This window comes from Orcinus orca, chromosome X (assembly GCF_937001465.1).
Source record: "Orcinus orca chromosome X, mOrcOrc1.1, whole genome shotgun sequence".
Classification (NCBI taxonomy): Eukaryota; Metazoa; Chordata; class Mammalia; order Artiodactyla; family Delphinidae; genus Orcinus; species Orcinus orca.
In genome coordinates this window covers 89110975-89133711 of record NC_064580.1, presented here as the reverse complement: position 1 = coordinate 89133711, position 22737 = coordinate 89110975, and the positions used below count along the sequence as shown (strand labels likewise).

Here is a 22737-nt window from a genome sequence, read left to right as displayed (position 1 = left end):
CAGATAGGACCATTAAAAGTTGTTTGATAAAGCATTTGCTGATCCATTTTCAACTGTAGTCAGCATTCCGGAGGATTTCATCTGTCTTGGGGTTGGTAATGAGCAAATATCAGTGGAGATTAGAGATTGCCAAGCAGGGAAGATTAGAAACTCTGAAAGGTTACAAGTGGGAAATTGGGCAATCAACATAAAAACAATCAACAAATAAAAGAAATGCCAAGTGAACACACATGAAAAAAGCACATACCTACCCCAAATTCATGGCAAGTGGAGTCATGAGAGTTTGAGGGACCCTTCATATTTCATTCAGTGAAGTTTTTCAAAAATGTTTAATGGCTCAAAACTGAATTTTCATCCAGTATTGATGTTGCCATGTGATCATAGTAAAAATCAAAACAAAAATAAACAAAAACCCTCTTGTTTATTTTCCTCTTCCTTTTAAGAAAAAGAAATTATTAAATGGATTCTCTTTTAGATTGGAGGACATGCTGGCATTTAATTTAGTTAATGATCTGTTTGCACAGCCATTACCTAACAAGACTTTCCTTTGTCTTGATGTTATTCAGTAAGTTCAAGTGCAGCATAAGAAAACCTAGTTAATAGCCTTTCCTTCATTTGTTCAGGAATCATTTATTGAACACCTGTGTGTGTGCGCGCGTGCACAGGCTCACATGCACCTGTGCCAGGCACTTGGTTCAGTGCCCAGAATATACAGGCGCACTAGACACAGCTATATTATAGAGCCCAATAGTAGTGCTTGATAGTAAAATTATAAAATAAAAAAATAATTGGGGAAAAAGCAGTTTTAAGGGTAACTAGCCAGACTCCTAAACTATCAAGGCTCCACCATCGTTTATTGTAAATCTGTACTTTGCCCATGGTGTTTCAAATACTATAGGCACACTAAAACACATTATATTATATATCTAATGTTAGTACTAAGGAAGAATAATTAACCAACTGTTAGAATTAATTTTTTTTCCAGACTGAAGCAATTTATTTAACACTTGAAGTTGTTGGCATATTTAACAATCATCAGAGTGTAATACTGATAAAGCATTATATGGGTTAATTTATAAAATATATTCTTAGCAGTTATCTAATAAACAACATTTGTCATTGATTGAGTACCTACTGGCATAATTGCTTTGCTTTCCAAATTGAGACAATCTTCCAGTGTCACATAAAGTATTTTAAACTACTATGAAACATACATTCATTCGCTCATAAACTGAAGATTTTATAAAAAGGGCAAAATAATTAAAATTTTAAAATCAAAATCATAGGTTTTATTTTTCATTGTATTTTATTTTTACAAGAGATAAATAAACTGACACCAAGCATTGTAAATGGATAACCACAACAAAAGCAACAATGATTGCAATTACCAAACACGAAACATACTCATACTATTTCATAATATTGCCATTCAGTCCAGTAATCCTCCACTGTAACAGCTCCTTACTTTGCAGTGAAAATTGATTTCTATATTTTTTGCCTCTGAGTCCCTGTGGGATTTTTCTTTTATTCAAACAAAAGGTCACAAAAATTATAATCATCCTCATCAGTTCACTGAGTCCCATGTAATTAATTTTTTTTATCTTGATCTTTTGTTAGCACTTTTATGAATTCACCAGTTTTCCATTAGAGTTTTGAAAATGCTTATTCATTCAGTTCAGCAGTATACTCAGTTACCAGAAACCTGTACTTGTCAGAGTCTTTTCCATGAACACCTTGAAGATGAAACCCTTTTATAGGAACATTTTTGTGAAAGCATCAGAGTACACCCAGAACTGTCTGTAAATGACAAAAGACGTAAAAATGACCACGGTTAAAGATTTGATGAAAGTTCATATTAATGCAATTGACAAGGATATTTAGTTATTTCTGAAATATACATTTTAAAGTAATAACTAGAATTATGACATATAACATTATACCAGAACATATAAGATTTTTAGAAATTTCATGTAGTCTGAAACATTTATATTAATGTATTTCCATACAAATAACCCAAAGGAAGTTTAGTATTAGTTGTTTTTCTTTGTTTTTTTTTATACTGCAGGTTCTTATTAGTCATCAGTTTTATACACATCAGTGTATACATGTCAATCACAATCACCCAATTCACACAACCATCCCCACCCCACCATGGTTTTCCCCCCTTGGTGTCCACACGTCTGTTCTCTACATCTGTGTCTGAACTTCTGCCCTGCAAACTGGTTCATCTGTACCATTTTCACATACATGCGTTAATATACAATATTTGTTTTTCTGACTTACTTCACTCTGTATGACAGTCGCTAGGTCCATCCACATCTCAACAAATGACTCAGTTTCGTTCTTTTTTATGGCTGAGAAATATTCCATTGTATATATGTACCACAACTTCTTTATCTGTTCGTCTGTCGATGGGCATTTAGGTTGCTTCCATGACCTGGCTATTGTAAATAGTGCTGCAGTGAACATTTTGGTACATGACTCTTTTTGAATTATGGTTTTCTCAGGGTATATGCTCAGTAGTAGGATTCCTGGGTCGTATGGTAGTTATATTTTTAGTTTTTTAAGGAACCTCCATACTGTTCTCCATAGTGGCTGTATGAATTTACACTCCCACCAAAGTGCAAGAGGGTTCCCTTTTCTCCACACCCTCTCCAGCATTTATTGTTTGTACATTTTTTAATGATGGACATTCTGACCAGTCTGAGATGATATCTCATTGTAGTTTTGATTTGCATTTCTCTAATGATTAATGATGATGAGCATTCTTTCATGTGTTTGTTGGCAATCTGTATATCTTCTTTGAAGAAATGTCTATTTAGGTCTTCTGCCCATTTTTGGACTGGGTTGTTTGATTTTTTGATATTGAGCTGCATGAGCTGCTTGTAAATTTTAGAGATTAATCCTTTGTCAGTTGCTTCATTTGCAAATATTTTCTCTCATTCTGACGGTTGTCTTTTCATCTTCTTAATGGTTTCCTTTGCTGTGCAAAAGCTTTTAAGTTTCATTAGCTCCAATTTGTTTATTTTTGTTTTTATTTTCATTTCTCTAGGACGTGGGTCAAAAAGGATCTTGCTGTGATTTATGTCATAGAGTGTTCTGCCTATGTTTTCCTCTAAGAGTTTGATAGTCTCTGGCCTTACATTTAGATCTTTAATCCATTTTGAGTTTATTTTTGTGTATGGTGTTAGGGAGTGTTCTAATTTCATTCTTTTACATGTAGCTGCCCAGTTTTCCCAGCCCCACTTGTAGAAGAGGCTGTCTTTTCTCCACTGTATATTCTTGCCTCCTTTATCAAAGATAAGGTGACCATATGTGCATGGGTTTACCTCTGGGCTTTCTATCCTGTTCCTTTGATCTATATTTCTGTTTCTGTGCCAGTACCATACTGTCTTGATTACTGTAGCTTTGTAGAATAGTCTGAAGTCAGGGAGCCTGATTCCTCCAGCCTGGTTTTTCTTTCTCAAGATTGCTTTGGCTATTCTGGGTCTTTTATGTTTCCATACAAATTGTGAAATTTTTTGTTCTAGTTCTGTGAAAAATGCCAGTGATAGTTTGATAGGGATTGCATTGAATCTGTAGATTTCTTTGGGTAGTAGAGTCATTTTCACAATGTTGATTCTTCCAATCCAAGAACATGGTATATCTCTCCATCTATTTATATCAACTTTAATTTTTTTCATCAGTGTCTTATAATTTTCTGCATACAGGTCTTTTGTCTCCTTAGGTAGCTTTATTCCTAGATATTTTATTCTTTCTGTTGCAGTGGTAAATGGGAGTGTTTTCTTAATTTCTCTTTAAGATTTTTCATCATTAGTGTATAGGAATGCAGAGATTTCTGTGCATTAATTTTCTATCCTAGTACTTAACCAAATTAATTGATTAGCTCTCAGAGTTTTCTGGTAGCATCTTTAGGATTCTCTATTTATAGTATCATGTCATCTGCAAACAGTGACAGCTTTACTTCTTTTGCAATTTGGATTCCTTTTATTTCCTTTTCTTCTCTGATTGCTGTGGCTAAAACTTCCAAAACTATGTTGAGTAAGAGTGGTGAGAGTGGGCAACCTTGTCTTGTTCCTGATCTTAGTGGAAATGCTTTCAGTTTTTCAGCATTGAGGACGATGTTGGCTGTGGGTTTGTCATATATGGCCTTTATTATGTTGAGAAATGTTCCCACTATGCCAACTTTCTGGAGGGTTTTTATCATAAATGGGTGTTGAATTATGTCAAAAGTTTTCTCTGCATCGATTGAGAGGATCATATGGTTTTTCTCCTTCAATTTGTTAATATGGTGTATCACGTTGATTGATTTGCGTATATTGACGAATCCTTGCATTCTTGAGATAAACCCCAGTTTATCACGGTGTATGATCCTTTTAATGTGCTGTTGGATTCTGTTTGCTAGTATTCTGTTGAGGATTTTTGCATCTATGTTCATCAGTGATATTGGCCTATGGTTTTCTTTCTTTTTGACATCTTTGTCTGGTTTTGGTATCACAGTGATGGTGGCCTCATAGAATGAGTTTGGGAGTGTTCCTCCCTCTGCTATATTTTGGAAGAGTTTGAGAAGGATAGGTGTTAGCTCTTTTCTAAATGTTTGATAGAATTTGCCTGTGAAGCCATCTGGTCTTGGGCTTTTTTTGTTGGAAGATTTTTTTTTTTTTTTTTTTTTTTTGCAGTATGTGGGCCTCTCACTCTTGTGGCCTCTCCCGTTGTGGAGCACAGGCTCCGGACGCGCAGGCTTAGTGGCCGTGGCTCATGGGCCTAGCCACTTCGCGGCATGTGGGATTTTCCTGGACTGGGGCACGAACCCATGTCCCCTGCATCGGCAGGCGGACTCTCAACCACTGCGCCACCAGGGAAGCCCCTGTTGGAAGATTTTTAATCACAGTTTCAATTTCAGTGCTTGTGATTGGTCTGTTCATATTTTCTATTTCTTCCTCGTTCAGTCTCGGAAGGTTGTGCATTTCAAAGAATTTATCCATTTCTTCCAGGATGTCCATTTTATTGGCATATAGTTGCTTGTAGTAATCTCGCATGATCCTTTGTATTTCTGCAGTGTCAGTTGTTACTTCTCCTTTTTCATTTCTAATTCTATTGATTTGAGTCTTCTCCCTTTTTCTCTTGATAAGTGTGGCTAATGGTTTATCCACATTTTTATCTCCTCAAAGAACTGGCTTTTAGTTTTATTGATCTTTGCTATCGTTTCCTTCATTTCTTTTTTAATTTATTTCTGATCTGATCTTTATGATTTCTTTCCTTCTGGTAACTTTGGGGTTTTTTTGTTCTACTTTCTCTAATTGCTTTAGGTGTAAGGTTAGGTTTTTTATTTGAGATGTTTCTTGTTTCTTAAAGTAGGATTGTATTGCTATAAACTTCCCTCTTAGAACTGCTTTTGCTGCATCCCATAGGTTTTGGGTCGTCGTGTTTTCATTGTCATTTGTTTCTAGGTATTGTTTGATTTCCTCTTTGATATCTTCAGTGATCTCTTGTTTATTAAGTAGTGTGTTGTTTAGCCTCCATGTGTTTGTTTTTCTTACAGATTTTTTCCTGAAATTGATATCTAGTTTCATACCGTTGTGGTTGGAAAAGGTACTTGATACAATTTCAATTTTCCTAAATTTATCAAGGCTTGCTTTGTGACCCAAGATATGACCTGTCCTGTAGAATGTTCCATGAGCACTTGAGAAGAATGTGTATTCTGTTGTTTTGGGATGGAATGTCCTATAAATATCAATTAAGTCCATCTTGTTTAATGTATCATTTAAAGCTTGTGTTTCCTTATTTATTTCCATTTTGGATGATCTGTCCATTGGTGAAAGAGGGGTGTTAAAGTCCCCTATTATGATTGTGTTACTGTCGATTTCCCCTTTTACAGCTGTTAGTATTTGCCTTATGTATTGAGGTGCTCCTATGTAGGGTGCATAAATATTTACAATTGTTATATCTTCTTCATAGATTGATCCCTTGATCATAATGTAGTGTACTTCTTTGTCTCTTGTAATAGTCTTTGTTTTAAAGTCTATTTTGTCTAGTTTGAGAATTGCTACTCCAGATTTCTTTTGATTTCCATTTGCATGGAATATCCTTTTCCATCCCCTCACTTTCAGTCTGTATGTGTCCCTAGGTCTGAAGTGGGTCACTTTTAGACAGCATATATATGGGTCTTGTTTTTGTATCCATTCAGCCAATCTATGTCTTTTGGTGGCAGCATTTAATCTATTTACATTTAAGGTAATTAGTGATATGTAAGTTCCTATTACCACTTTCTTAATTGTTTTGTGTTTATTATTGTAGGTCTTTTCCTTCTGTTTTGTTTCCTGCCTAGCGGAGTTCCTTTAGCATTTGTTGTAAAGCTGGTTTGGTGGTGCTGAATTCTGTTAGCTTTTGCTTGTCTGTAAAGGTTTTAATTTCTCAGTCATTCTGATGAGATCCTTGCTGGGTAGAGTAATCTTGGTTGTAGGTTTTTCTCCTTCATCACTTTGTATATGTCCTGACTCTCCCTTCTGGCTTGCAGAGTTTCTGCTGAAAGATCAGCTTTTAACTTTTTGGGGATTCCCTTATGTGTTATTTGTTGTTTTTCCCTTGCTGCTTTTTATATTTGTTCTTTGTATTCAATTTTTGATAGTTTGATTAATATGTGTCTTGGTGTGTTACTACTCCTTGGGTTTATCCTGTATGTGACTCTCTGTGCTTCCTGGACTTAATTATCTATTTCCTTTCCCATAATAGGGAAGTTTTCAACTATAATCTCTTCAAATATTTTCTCAGTACCTTTGTTTTCCTCTTCTTCTTCTGGGACCCATATAATTCGAATGTTGGTGCCCTTAATGTTGTCCCAGAGATCTCTGAGACTGTCCTCAATTCTTTTCATTTTTTTTTTCTTTATTCTGCTCTGCAGTAGTTATTTCCACTATTTTATCTTCCAGGTCACTTATCCGTGCTTCTGCCTCAGTTATTCTGCTATTGATCCCTTCTAGAGAATTTTTAATTTCATTTATTTTGTTGTTCATCACTGTTTGTTTGCTCTTTAGTTCTTCTAGGTCCTTGTTAAATGTTTCTTGTATATTCTCCATTCTATCCGATATTTTGGATCATCTTTGCTATCATTTTTCTGAATTCCTTTTCAGGTAGACTGCCTATTTCCTCTTCATTTGTTAGGTCTGGTGGGTTTTTACCTTGCTCCTTCATCTGCTGTGTGTTTCTCTGTCTTTTCATTTTGCTTAACTTACTGTGTTTGGGGTGTCCTTTTCGTAGGCTGCAGGTCGTAGTTTCCATTGTTTTTGGTATCTGTCCCCAGTGGCTAATGTTGACTCAGTGGGTTGTGTAGGCTTCCTGGTGGAGGGGACTCGTGCCTGTGTTCTGGTGGATGAGGCTGGATCTTCTCTGTCTGGTGGGCAGTTCCACATCTGGTGGTGTGTTTTGGGGTGTCTGTGGCCTTATTATGATTTTAGGCAGCTTCTGTGCTAATGGATGGGGTTGTGTTCGTGTCTTGCTAGTTGTTTGGCACAGGTTGTCCAGCACTGTAGCTTGCTAGTCATTGAATGGAGCTGGGTTTTTTCGTTGAGATGGAGATCTCTGGGAGATTTTTGCCGTTTGATATTATGTGAAGCTGGGAGGTCTCTTTTGGACCAGTGTCTTGAACTTGGCTCTCCCACCTCAGTGGCCCAGCGCTGACGCCTGGCTGGAGCACCAAGAGCCTGTCCTCCACGCAGCTCAGAATAAAAGGGAGAAAAGAAAGAGAGAAAGAAGAAGATAAAATAAAATAAAGTAAAATAAATAAAAAATTAAAACCTGAAATAAAATAAATTAAAAAAATAATTATTAAGAAAAAAAATTTTAAGTAATAAAAAAAAAAGACGGACAGACAGAACCCTAGGGTAAATGGAAAAAGCAAAGCTGTACAGACAATAATCACACACAGAAGCATACACATAAACACTCACAAAAAGAGAAAAAAGGAGAAAAATATACATATCATTGCTCCCAAAGTCCACCTCCTCAATTTGGGATGATTCGTTGTCTATTCAGGTATTCCACAGATGCAGGGTACATCAAGTTGATTGTGGAGATTTAATGCGCTGCTCCTGAGGCTGCTGGGAGAGATTTCCCTTTCTCTTCTTTGTTCGCACAGCTCCCGGGGTTCAGGTTTGGATTTGGCCCCGCATCTGTGTGTAGGTCTCCTGAAGGCTTCTGTTCTTCACTCAGACAGGACAGGGTTAAAGGAGCAGCTGATTCGGGGGCTCTGGCTCACTCAGGCCGGGGGGAGGTAGGGGTACAGATGTGGGGTGAGCCTGTGGCGGCAGAGACCCCCGTGACCTTGCACCAGCCTGAGGCGTGCCGTGCGTTCTCCTGGGGAAGTTGTCCCTGGATCATGGGACCCTGGCAGTGGCGGCTGCACAGGCTCCAGGTAGGGGAGGTGATAGTGACCTGTGCTTGCATACAGGCTTCTTGGTTGCTGCAGTAGCAGCCTTAGCGTCTCATGCTCATCTCCGCACCCCTGTTGATGCACTCTCCTCCGTGGCTCCGAAGCTGCCTCCCTCCACCACCTGCAGTCTCTGTCCGGGAAGGACCTTCCTAGTGTTTGGAAAACTTTCCTTCTTCACAGCTCCCTCCCAGTGGTGCAGGTCCCGTGCCTATTCTTTTATCTCTGTTTTTTCTTTTTTCTCTTGCCCTACCCAGGTACGTGGGCAGTTTCTTGCCTTTTGGGAGGTCTGAGGTGTTCTGCCAGCGTTCAGTAGGTGTTCTGTAGGAGTTGTTCCACATGTAGATGTATTTCTGATGTATTGTGGGGAGGAAGGTGATCTCCGCATCTTACTCTTCCATCATCTTGAAGCTCCTCTCATATCCCTTTTTAATCACTTCTTTTCCTTTGTTGAATGCAGAATTAAGTCCAAATGCCCTGATGAAGCCAATTATGATTTGGCCTCATTCCAAGCTTTCAATTATTGTCTTTCATATTCTTGTGTATCCCCAGGTACCTTTTCTCCACTCTTTTTATCTGAATTTTATTCATCTTTTAAAGCTTAGTTCAATACCTGTTTACCTCTAGAAAGCTTTTCCCAAACTCCTCAGCAGGAACCCACTGTACCTTATGTCTTATATCACTTATGACATTTTGATCTTGGAATCATAGTTCTTTTTAAAAATAATTAATTAATTAATTTAACTGCACCGGGTCTTAGTTGCGGCACGGGGATCTTTAGTTGTGGCCTGCGGGATCTTCGTTGCTGCACGCAGAATCTTTAGTTGCGGCCTGCAGGATCTTCTTTGCGGCATGCAGGATTTTTCAGTTGTGGTATGTGAACTCTTAGTTGCGGAATGTGGGATCCAGTTCCCCCACCAGGGATTGAACCCAGGCCCCTGCATTGGGAGTGTAGAGTCCTCACCACTGGACCACCAGTGAAGTCCCCATGGTTCTTTCTATACACATCTTCCTTACTAAATTATAAATTCCTTGAGATTAGGAGTTATTCACTTGCTGTGTCATTTCCAACATGTGGAACAGTCATGTATTTATAATGGAAAAAAGTCAAGGTAAAACAAAGTTCCGCTCCACCAAATAACACATGTGACAAGTTATTTCGATTTCAGTGAATCCTAATTTCCTAACCTTCAGAATGTGGCAAATATCACTTACCTTGCAGACTTATTTAAAGAACTAAAGGGGTAAGCTATTATCTTGTTTACACATAGAGGGCCTTCAATAAGTGCTCTTTATTTTTTCTTATCTCTTTCCAAAATGTGTACCATAGTACTTTGAAACTAACCTCAGTAAATACCAATAAAGCTAAATGATGTGCAAGACATTGAGGGCCTGAACTTGGGTAGTGTTATGGGGAATTAAAAGGAAGAGATGGATATCAGATAATGTTATAAGCTAGAATTGACATGAAACAGTGATTTTCTGGGGAGCAGAATGGCTGAGATTTTGAGTCTGGAATATTATGCCATTTAATAAAGAAAAACAGACCAAGATCTTGTTTGAGAAAATGAGTCAAAGGCAATAAGTCTAGGCAATACCATTCTAAAGGAAAAGTTGTAGGGGTACCAGTAACTTCATGGACTTCATGGAAATTTATCTGGGTCACCAGTAATGAAAGGCTAGGTTAAAATATTTAGCCTTCATATTTCCCAACTTGAGTGTCAGTGTCAAACTTTGACTATTAGAAGTGGGGAAATCTGGAATTAAAGGTTGATCTAGGAAAGAAATGAGTGTTAAATTTTAGGAATTGTTGAACCTCTAAATTAGTAGTTTCCTTTTGTCTTCTTAATGGAAACTTTTCCTCTGTAACAAGTTATATTGCCACCAAATGATAATATTTACTTATTATTAAAGAATTCAATAGGAAGCTCAATATCTTATCACTATGCTCAGATTGCATATAGTAGTTAATTCTGAAACAAGGCAAGTCCTGAAATACATTTTAGTTAAACTCTCTACCTTGCTGACTTTAAGAGTCAAAGTTAGAGAAATCATATATTTTAAAACAACCTAAAAATAATTCAGAGAGGATACTATATATTATAGGGATAAATTTTTAAGTGTTCATCAACTTGTTTTTGACATGTTCCTGGTTACAGTTATTATTATCTTGAGCATGCAATTTAAGTAAGCATTTTAATCCATACAGTGGTACTGAAAACAAAGCTTAGTTGTAGATATCCAACATAACTTTTAAAATAAATACCTCTAAAGGTTTTTAAATAGAAAGTCCTACATAATTCTTGCAAAAATTGAAAGAAAACAGTTGTACAGAAAATAAAATGTTAAATTTTCTCCCTTTCTTCCTTTTCTAGCCCCGCTTCCCAAAGTTAATCACTTTTAAATTTAATTTATATCTTTCCATATTTTTTATATGTGATGTATATTTAATTTTTGTTAGTGTTGGAAATGGATGTATTGTATTTATTGTTCTACAACTTTTTATCCATTTAATATATCATTGGCCTTTCTCTGTGAAAGTATGTGTAGTATCAGCTTATTCATTTAAATAGCCAAATAGCAAACAAAATTTTGATGTTTTGTGACTTATACCTTATAGATGCACTAATAAATTTGGGGGGAATACATTGAGCTGTTAAGAAGTTTAGATAGAAGTGTGGACCTCAAGTGTAAATTCAGAAAATTTTGGCATGTGTTATTTATTACAGTGAGAAACATTTAGAAATAACACTTCTAGATGTTATTATATGAACATTACTTTATATCTTTGGCGGCTTCTGTGAGACTTGTTTGGCCAGATGAATGTGCTAATGTTCGTACAACAATGGAAAATGTTTGCCTACTATGGGCAAAATTTTTTTGTGGTTCCGTGTGATTTTTAGATAACATTGGAACCATAGCTCCAGATAAGTGACAGTCTTATAACAATGCCTTTTTAAGGATTGTCTACTGTAAAACACAAATTCCAAGGCTTGGTTTTTTAATCCTGCTGCTCATTATTGGTGCCCCAAATCAGTCTACGAAGCTCATGAAGTTACTGGTACCCCCATAACTTTTAATTTGGAATGGTATTGCCTAGGCTTATCATGTTAAATAAATAACACTTGCTATATCCTACATTAGAGGCATATTTATTATGCTCATATTAAATTGCATACTCAATAAGCAAAAAGCTTTTACTGTAGCCTCACAAGCACTCAGGTTTGAGGTGGTATATGAAACAATATGTAGTTGAAGAATGAAAATGATACTTCTAAATATTCATTTATGTGATATATAGTCTCATTACCCTTTATTTTATTCATAGATATGACTTGGAAAGAACAGGAAAAGACTGAACTTTTTACAGATAATTTTTGTAATATATGTGGAGTGGTGCTGCAGTTTGAATCACAAAGGATTTCACATTATGAGGTAGGTTAAAAATACTGGGAATAGAATCTAAAATAGGTTTTTAAATATAACAGATAAACTTCATATATTATCTGTTTTTGATTCTTATGAGAATCCTGTGCATTATTTCCCTTTGATGGATGAGGAGCCTGGCTCAGAGAGGGACAGTAACTTACTAGCTTAAGTTTGGAGAATTTGGGTTTAAACTTAGCCTTTTTGACTCCAAAGCATGTTTTCTTTTCTTCACATCATTCTGCCTCCATTTGTATCTATCAAGCCACTATATCCTTCGTGTCCTTGTAGTAAATATAAGGGAAGTTTTATAAAGCTTGTGTAGGAAACAGTTAATGTGAATCAAGGGATATTATTGAACTCCAGAGTTTTCCTTTACAGTAAATGAAGGATAAAAACAAAATGAACTCGTCTTGCACTTAATTTAGCTACATGTTTTTAAGCACAGTACCATAGAATTCTAGAGTTAAAAGAGGAATGTATAATGTTCTTACTTCTTTAGTTTATTGATTAGAAAACTGAAACCCAGAGGGATAGTGATTCTGCATAGCTAATCTTGGCATGACTAAGCTTAAAAATGATTTCTTCTAATTTCATATCCAGTGTTCTTTCCTTTCTTTTAGTGTTGTCTCCCATTTCTACATCATATTATGAACTATTGGATTTATTTTCATATCTGGTATCCGTGTTAACAAAAGTACTAGATACATTTACTTAAAAGAAATATAATGCCAGTTCTACTTTTTTAAACACCTCATCTTGTTTTGCCCATTGCTAATCTTATTGGCAACTATATTTCAGTCCTTATGTTGATTGGGATTCAATTACTGTAATTACAGATAGCGAAATTGTGTTGGCTGTGGATTGAGAGGACGTAGATTCAAGTCTTAACTCCACCATTGTTGTGAAACCCTGGGCAAATCACTTTACCTCTCTGAGCATGTTTCTTGAGCCTGCAAAATGGGGGCGTAAGATCTCTCTTACTATACTTGTGAGAATTAAGTGAAATCAGATATGTGATTGTGCCTAGCATATCCTGGGACCCCAAAGCTCAAAGATTTAGAGTTAATAAAGAGAGACATATAATAAAGGGGCTCTGTGATAACTGTGGTTGGAGCCATTTGAATTTAAATTTGAAAAATCACTTTTATGGGCTTATTAAGTACTATTCAGTGTAGAAAATATACAAAAATATAAGAAAATATGAATCAATCATAATTCTGTTGCTTGTAAGTAAGCATCATTTAATTAACTTCTGTTTATATGATTCCAGTATGCTTTCTAAACACACAGACATATTTTTACAAAAGAGAATTGTATGTTGTTTTGCACTTGCTTTTTCATATAAGAACATATTCTGAACACTTTGTCTTATCATTACATCGTTTTACTTTTCTGTAATAGTTTAATGGCTATAAGGCATTATGTTATGTAATGTTGTAGCATATTTTTAAATTTAAATTTCAGTGCCATCTGTAAGTTTGGTACTTAAGCTTGTTAAATAATCAAATCAAAACTATACATGACTTTCCATATATTTGAAAGCACTTCTGTGCAAATATCCTACTTGAAAAGGGGATTTTTTTTCTCTTTAGTATACAGCTTGGTTAATAGCGTCAGACTATCTCAGCATAGTATTTATTGTTCATGTAAAATAGGACAGTACTGCAGAAGATTTGAATTTTAATGAGGTTGCACTTATTAATATTTCCTTTTGTATTTACACTTACATGTTTAAGAAACCATTCTTTGTTCTTTTGTCATATAGATATTTCTATTTTCTTCTAATACTTTTAAAAGCTTTATTTTTTAGGTTAAAGTGTTTGATCCATCTGGTATTGATTTTCACATATGGAGGGTGGTAACATTATTTTCCATACAGATAACCAGGTATCCCAGCAATATTTATTTAAACAGTCCATCCTTGCCTCACTGATTTGTAGTGGCATCTCTATCATAAGTTAATTTATATATATATTTATAATGTTATTATGTTCTATTGTATTGCTTTGTTTGCCTTTCTCTATAATAATTTCACCTTATTAGTATAGCTTTAAAATATGCCATGATACCTGGTAGGGAAAATTTATATGACAAAAAACTCATTATAAAGTTAAAAGACAAGCCACAGATTGAGTGCTATTTATAACCGATATAACTAACAAAGGATTAGTATCTAGAATATATAAAGAACTATATATCAATTAGAACAAGAAACAACCCAATAGAAAAATGGGAAAGTGTTATAAACAGGCTATAGAAGAGATACTTAACTTCAGAAGTGATCATATGGGAAATGCAAGTTAAAGTGATAATGAACTATCTTATCAAAACCATCATGTTCGCAAAAATTGAAATCTAATAGCACTTAACACTTCAGGAGAATATAGGAAGACAAATCACTCATATATGCTACATTTGGAGTTGTAAACTGCTTCAACATCTTTTTTTAAATTATTTTTTATTGGAATATAGTTGCTTGCTTCAACATCTTCGGAGAGAAATTTTATAATACCTATTAAAGCTGAAAACCCTCATACCTTATAAGCCAAATAGTCCATATCTAGGTGTCTACTTTAAAGAAACTCTTGGACATTATATTAGGAGATATATTTACATATGTTCAGTGCAGAAATGCTTGTGATAGCAAAATAAACAGAAACATAACTGCCTTCAGTAGGTAACTTGATGGGTAGCATATGGAGTGGAATATTATGCAGCATGTAATATGAATGAACTAGAGCTATATGTATCAATATGGGCAAATCTTACATAATATTGAGTTATAAAAAGTTGAAAAGGATATGAATAGACTGATTTCATTTTCATAAAATTAAAAAAATGACAGTAGTACATAATACTGTTTATGGGTACATGCATATCTAGTAAAAGAAGAGAGGCATAGAGGAAATGATATAGACCAACTTTAAGATAGTGGTTACCTATCGGGAGGAGGGGAGGGATTGTTGGCATGAGGAGATAGGACTGTATGTGTAAAATTTCACCTCTTTTGAAAAGGAGATCTGAAACAAATATAGAAAAATGTTAATAATATCTGTTAAAACTGGGCAGTGGGTATGTACTTCAGCTATATTATTTCCTGTGCTTTTCTATATATATATATTTCACAATTTAAAATGCTGTAGAGAGAGGGTAAGTAGTTGCCTCACAGTATATGTTCAGGAATGTTAGTTTCCCTTCTATTTACACCAACATTTTCGTTATTATGTATTTTGTTCTACATTTGTTCAGAGATTTTTCTAATGTGCCTAACCTAGAAGAGTTAATTTCCTCACATAAAAGAATTTTAGAGGTAAGCAGTACAGGGCTGATGTGACAGCTCCATAACATTATCAGAGATCTAGGCATTTTCTCTCTTTCTACTCTGATGAACTAGCCTCTGTCCTCAAGATCCCCCATAGTCCCAGATGACCTTTAAATCTTAATTCCAGAAGCAGGAGGGAAGAAGGTTAGAAGAAGGGTTCATCCTCCATCCTTTTAGGAGGCTTCCCAGAAGTTCTACCCAGCATTTCAGATTACATCTTATTGGCCAGAATAGAGTCACAAGATTACATCTTGCTGAAAGGGAGGCTGGAACATGCAGTCTTTTAGCTGGGTATATTGCCTAAGATGTGTAACTAAGGAAGAAGAATAAGTTTGATATTAGGCAAAAAAATCTAGGAGTCTCTGTCAAAAACAAAAACCTAGAAGTTATTGGACTCTAAATTACAGCATTATTTTCATTTTAATTGAGATTTAGAGATTTGAAAGCATGTGAAGCCTTTTCGTAAACTTGGTACACATTAAATATATTTCAATTCACGGGTACTGTCCTCAAATTTGAAGAGGTGTAAATTTGGGGTACCTCTGTTATTGAATAAACAAAGTCATATTATATATATATATATTTTTAGAGTGAAAAACATGATCAAAATGTTAGGTTTTATTTTCAAATGCATGGGGAACAAAATGAAGTGCCTGGTAAGAAAATGAAGATGGATGTTAGGAATTTTCAGGTGAGTGTCCTTTGTTGATGTTGTAATTCGAAAGTTTGAGTTATTGAATCTTTCTAACAAGATTGTGCTTATTTCAGATGCATAGGAGTGAAGTAGTGGACAGAAACAAATTTTGTGATCTCTGCAACATGATTTTTAGCTCCCCAGTTGTTGCTCAGTCTCACTATGTGGGGAAATTCCATGCTAAAAAACTGAAGCAATTAATGGAGGAGCATGATCAGGTATCTCCATCAGGATTTCAGCCAGAGATGGGTAAGATGACATTCACTCTTTAACTTCAATACAGGGTCTCTCTATAATTTTTTCCCATCTCTGCCATCCATTTTTTATTGGAGAGACTTTTACTCTGCCACAGTAACTTGGTTCTTCTTCTGCCTGGTTAATCTCTTTCTGTATCCTTGTAATTTAATATAGAGATCATAATTGCTAGCTGAATTTTAAGAAATGTTGTGACCTCTCCTTTTCAGTTTATTAAATCCAAATAAAAGCAAGTTATTTGCTATGTTGCTATACAGAAAGAACAATAAGCAACCTGAACTCTCCAGTTTCTAATCAAATTATAAAGTCTTAGCTCCTTCTTACTTCTTCCCCTTGGCATCTATCTCATTCTTCTTTTTTTGCTTTAGTACTTTCCAAAACATTACCTCATAGTGTGTGTTCAGACCAATGTCTTCACCATAATATAGTTATGTTGCAGCATTTTCTGACTATAACTATAGCCAAAAAAAAAAAGGTATGGAATCTTCTTCTACCGGATTGCTCATTTCTTTCTTCCTATGAATATAAAGAAAAGGTACTACTAGCATTATCAATCAGCAGTTATTGAGTACTTATTTTATGTTAGATGCCAAAGATACAGAGAACTGTAAAACATTGCTGTTTCCTCCTTCCAGTGATGTTGGGCCGCCAGCGCATGAGAGAACTGACCCACAGATCTCACTTCTGGCCTGAAGTGGCAGAGTACACCCTGGAAAACCCAGCCTGTATTTTGAAAATGTGCCTGTATTTTGAAAATGTGTGCCAGAACAAAAAATAAGATGATCAATTCTCTGGAATAAATAATTTACCACATTCTCACTAGCTTCAACACTTTAGGAATAAAGCATGTCTAGCATGGAAATTTTACCAACATTAATTTCCAACTCATAGTGTAGGCCTCATCAGCATTAAAACATATAGTTTTCTTAATAAATGAAACCAGAATTATTTTTAAATTTATTCTAGTCTCTCTAATTTTTGTATATTTGTTTTTCTGCCTGTCAGTCAAGAGGGACAGAATCAGTGTGCCCTACAAGAGAAAGCATCTTGTAAAGCCTTATCTTTAGTCCCCAAAATTCATAAATTTGGGCTCAGAGAGGAGACTAAATGAAAGAGATCTGAAATAACTGTAAATGTGGAAACATAATTTTATAGCCTTAAACAACTGCATAAATTTTATTTTGATACAGACACCACAAATCTGGACTGAATAGGTGATTTACTTTGCTACTCAAGAAAGACACCAACTTAGAAGTTGGTACCATCTCTTTTACCCTCACTAATTTCAAGAACCATCCTAAGACATCTCTTATGCCTTTATTGATTTTTCAGATGAATAAAATTCATTTGAAATACATGCCTAATGCTGAATATTCTTTCCTGTATCTTTGTTGGAGAAACTTGGTGACAGACTTGTATTCAAATTTCTATTCTCACAGAAGGAAATTCGTTTTAGCCTGAGTACCTTTATCCAACAGCCCTATATGGAAAAAGTCCAGAGATAGTAGGTTTTAAAAAAACTCTAACTTTCCCTAATACTTTATAATGAATGCAGCTCTAATAGCTGGACACATGTTGATCACTTTTCATTATGACTATTTCAGCAAGTGTGCCTATTACTACTTCTGCTGAGTCAACTTTTCTGAAGCCCCTTGTTGTCAAGCCTCCTCCAGGTGGGATTAAAGACGAGACTACGCCTTCCTCTTCCAGCAGTGCTTTGGACTTGAATAATCCAAACAAGTATTGTAAGCTCTGTCCTGCTTCCTTTAATGGTCCATTAATGGCCCAACAACATTATGTTGGGAAAAAACACAAAAGAAATGAAGCTAAGAAGAAGTTTGTAGACAAGATAAGAGAGAAACCTCTTCCAGCAAAATCAGATGCAAATGGTAAATAGTAAAATTATCCCAAATCTCTTTCTTAGAAAGTTTATATTTTATTAAACATATCTGGCTTATGTATATACTATTTTGCTTTTACTGAATACAAGGTTTATAATACTCATGGGATCATAGAATTTTCGATAAGGACTTTTGAGTCCATATAGGTCTGTCTGTTGGTTTTCTAGAAAATGAGACCCAGAAAGGTTTAGATGACACTTACTAATAAAATATAGGTATTACCACGGTTTCATGTTATATCATAGGTACATAAGGAAGTATTTTAAATTAGTATCATGTAGTTATATCATTCGGTCACTAAGTATGACTTAAGTGTCTCTTAGTTGCTAGGCTAGTTATTCTTGGGAATACAAATGAAGATATACTATTTTCCCTGAAGGGGCAAGTGTATAACTAATTGGGTTAATAATACTTCATTGCAAGAGGCTGCAGACATGGATTTTTGTGTACATATTTTTGGTAACCAGAGAAGCCAAACATCATGGTTCAGAAAATCTTTATAGAGGAAGTATATGATTTAGATTGATAGCAGTGGGAAGGAGAGAGGATGAACAAAAGAGCTGAGAAAGAGTGGCAAGAATTCAGGTGCAATAAAGATTCTGATCCTGACTGGAGTGATCCACTTGCTCTTCTAACCATATGTTTTTTCATTTTTCCCCCACAGGCACCATCTCACTACTAGTATTTTTATTCCCTTTTCATATTCTCTTCTCCACCCACTTTTCCTCTACTCACCATTATTTTTCAATTCTTTCCTTACTAGACCTTTTTGCTTAATGTGAAAATGTTCATTACTCCCTCCTTGAAGCTCTATTCTTTGTCATTAGTAACTCCTTATGCTATTGTTCTTTTCCCGTGTTTCTATTTATTTTCTGTTTTCTTTGGGGGCTCTTTTTTAAATTCATTGTCTAAATGTAGACGTTCCCATGGTTCCATTCTTGACCTTAATCTATAACATGATCTAATCCGTTCCTCTGATTTCATCTGTCATCTGTATGCTTATGACCTTTCTGCAAAGCTTTAGATTCATATATTCAAAGAGCAGCTACCTCTTCACCTGTATACCTCATAGCCATTTCAAATCCACTCAGTCATTCAAAGTAGAAACCTGTAGTTAATTGTAAATCCCTCAGCACCATCTACTTCACTTCCTATATCTAATGAGGCACCAAGCCATGACTATTTTACCTCCTGAATCTTACTGTTACCTTTTCTCCAGCCATGCTTTTCCCATACTAGTTCAGGCCCTCAACATCTTTTCTAGAGTTTTGCTACTCAAAGTGTGGTTTGTGGCCAGCATTATAAACATCACTTGGGAGCTTGTTAGAAAAAAGAATCTCAGGCCTCACTGCAGACCTACTGAATCAGAATCTGCATTTTAACAAGATGCTTAGGTGATTTGTACTCACAATAAATTTTGAGAAGCATTGTTCTAGAATATTGCCACAACCTCTAACTACTCTCCTTGCCATCAGTTTTGTCTCCCCAGATCTACCCTCAGTTTAACCACTAGAGTGTTTCATCTAAAGTGTACGTCTTTTCATGTCATTCCCCTGCTTAAAAGTCCTTATTTCTCTATTTTCTAAGGATAAAAATCTAAGCTTCATAGCTCTCTACCCTCTTGTCCCTATCTCCTTCTCCAGGCTTATTCCCTGCTACTTCCTGCTATGATTTATGTGGGTCAGAATCTACAAACTGCTTATGGTTTCCAGAAACCATTACCCCATTTCTTGTCTCTGTGCCCTTCATGCTGCCATTTTGCCTAGAACATCTTCATGTCCCTCTTCTCTTGACCAACTCCTACTCATTTCACTTCTTTCAAGCCTTTTCACTTCCTTCAAGGCTTATATTCTGTGCTTCCTTAACCTGAATATCTAATTATCTCTCCCTGTGTCTTTATCTCCCACTAGAATGTAAGGTCTTTGAGGGAAGGGACTTCATCTAACTCATCTGTATTTCCAGTACTAGAGATAGAAACTGGCACAGAGTAGGCCTACCTCAATAGAGATTAGTTTAATATATGAATCAGTGAACTATTAACCTTTATTTATTGAGTGCTAACCCTGTGTTTGTACTATTAAGTTTTCTGCTTAATGTGATTCAACATGTCCCCAAAAGTTACATAGAGATCTGTATTTTTATCTAGGATTTTAAAGAACGTTGATTTAGGCAAGTGTAGAAATAGAAGTGGTAGGGCTTCTGAAAGTCGTAGATGTTTGGAGAAATGACAGACTTCCACTTGTTAGGGTATTTTTCCCATCGCTACGCTGAGGGTGATCTGAAATAAGTGGCTTCTAGTTTGTGGCATTAGGTAAATTGGAACTGAGAAGTGTGTCAGCCATGAGAAATGTGTGCACTTTGGTCACTTCTGAAAGGAGGGTCATTTTAGCACTCTGAAGTTTCAAGGTTATTAGATTGAGAGAAGGATTTTGGTGAAATTTTTATCTGGCTGGGGAGGCGAGTGCTGATCATCAGCATAATTTAATCCAGTCTTTGAAGTCATTTTATACTAGCCTCTGAAGATGAAGCTCAAAGAACAGATTTTCAACCCTGCCTTGACTATTTCATTTTGATAACAGTAAACATTTGAGGATTAAAAAAATAGCTGGAGAATTTAAAGTAGCAAATGAGAATTGCAAAGAACAGCTACAGCAGAAGCCCATATTATAAGTGAGCAAGCGGTAAGACAAAAACAGCTTAACCTGTGCCACTTTAACTATATTCACTCTTCACCCATTTTCTCCCTTCTTTCTGTCTCTGCCTTCTTTTCTGTCTGCTATGGTTTATATATGTTTCTACTATATCTAATCTCTTTCCCTTTTTCTTCATCATTCTTACTGCTCTCTTCATGTCCCTCATTCAGTCCAGATCTTATTAGCACAGGAATGGCTACCATAACAATATGGAAATAAAATATGTATGTATTTTTAATTTACTGTATTTGTTTTGTTTATTTTACTAATTTCTAGCCCCATTATTGCACTTAGATGTCTCACCTTCACCTGTAACTCAGCATATCTAAAACTGAATTAATAATCTTCCCTAAAACCACCTTAAATTTACCAAGTTTTCTTTCTTTGCCAGTAGTACCACTATTTATTAGTCACCCACACTTGAATCTTTGAGGGCATCTTTGACTAAATTTCCCTATCTCCTATCCGTCCACAGTCTTATCAGGTCTTTTTAGAACTGTTTCTTCTTCCTTTATCCTTCCATTGCATTTTCACTACCATCATCTCACAGTTTAATGCTGTAACCACCTTCTGGAAGGCTTTACTTATACCTCATTGTTATTCTCTCACTACCTAGTAGCAAGATTTCAACCCAGGATCAATTCCACAGTCCACTTGTTCTACTTTTACATTCAGAACACTGAGTGATGCTATGGAGAATTATATAAGGCTAGAGATTGGGTGCCTCTACAGAGTCTTAGTATCCAATCTCTGTGGCCTTTTAGTCCTACTTAATACTTTTCCTTTTCCTTCACTTTCCTTTCAGCAGTGATTTTTAAGCCTACACCACTCTCCAGGACTCTCTTCTACTGTTCAACACTCCCCCTCCTCACAACATTCAGGCAAGCTTATTCCTTATTTCATCAAGAAAAATGTGGCCATCAAATGTGCATACCAAGTATCTTGCCTTAACCAAATAATCCCTTAACCTTGAGTTTCCCTTTAACTACTACACTTTCCCCTTCTCTTCTTTGCCAGGTTTTTTTTGGTTGTGTTGTTGTTTTTGTTTTTCAAATATACTCTTAACTGTCTTTACTGATATTCACTCCTCAACTCATTACCATTTGTTGACACACATTCCCCCAGCCCTCCACACCACCACTGTACCGTTCCACTGAAACTGTCCCTCACGGGGTTATTGTGACTTCTAAATTTCTAAATCCAATGGCCATCTTTACTCCATTCACTAAACTTTCCTCCTTTGACATCAGTCTCTCCTGTTCATCCTTACAACTTTGTCCTTTACTTCTTGATTTTTCATGGTCCCCCTCCTCCTCTACCATCTAGTTTAAAGAGTGGTGCTCTCCAGGGTTTTTATCATTATGTTGGTGTTGCTATGCCCACCCATACATTATCCTCAGGACATCTCACCCACTCTGATTGTCTTAACTAACCCCCATCCCCTGACTTCTCCAAAATTAACCTATCTTCTGCCTTTCAAATTCCCATATCTAACTGCCTATTGGACACCTTTACATGAAAATCTCACAGATATATCAGACTCTGTGTGTCCAAATTCAAACTCACCAATGCTTATTCTCCCACCTCCTAAAATAGTGCTTCCTTATGAAGTTCCAATTTCAGTTAGGATCACCACCCACTCAGTCACCAAACTATGCTGAGAGGTATTTTAGACTTCTCTAGATTCCTCCTTCTCCCTTATCTCCCACATTCACTCAGTCATTAAATTTTGTCTGTTTTAATGGTAAGTATTTCACCAATATCCCTGCTTCTCTCTACCCCTACTGTGACCTTTCTAGCCCATGCCCTCCTCATCTCTTGCCTTATGTAACTGTGGTCTCCTTACTTCCAGGCTTGCTCCTCTTAAAATTACCCTCCATATTGCAGTTAGAGGAGAGATTTCTCTAAAACACACAGCTGACCATGTTACTTACTACTTAAACCACTTCAAGGTTTCCCAGCCCACAGAATAAAAATCTAGGCTCCTTAGCATAATATAAAAGTCTCTTTGATGTGAT

General features: G+C 35.9%; 1 protein-coding gene across 3 annotated transcripts in view; it reads left to right on the top strand.

The window, feature by feature from the left end:
- ZMAT1 (zinc finger matrin-type 1) overlaps nt 1-22737 on the top strand; it is a 34633-nt gene that overhangs the window by 2705 nt on the left and 9191 nt on the right. For 2 of the 3 annotated variants that reach the window (XM_049705193.1, XM_012538149.3), the window contains exons 2-4: nt 11754-11860; nt 15945-16119; nt 17730-18014. In XM_049705193.1, coding sequence (XP_049561150.1) covers nt 11754-11860; nt 15945-16119; nt 17730-18014 — 567 coding nt within the window. Of the gene's footprint in view, nt 1-11753; nt 11861-15765; nt 15868-15944; nt 16120-17729; nt 18015-22737 lie in introns of all 3 variants that reach the window. The other variant, XM_033412436.2, reaches the window with a different exon arrangement.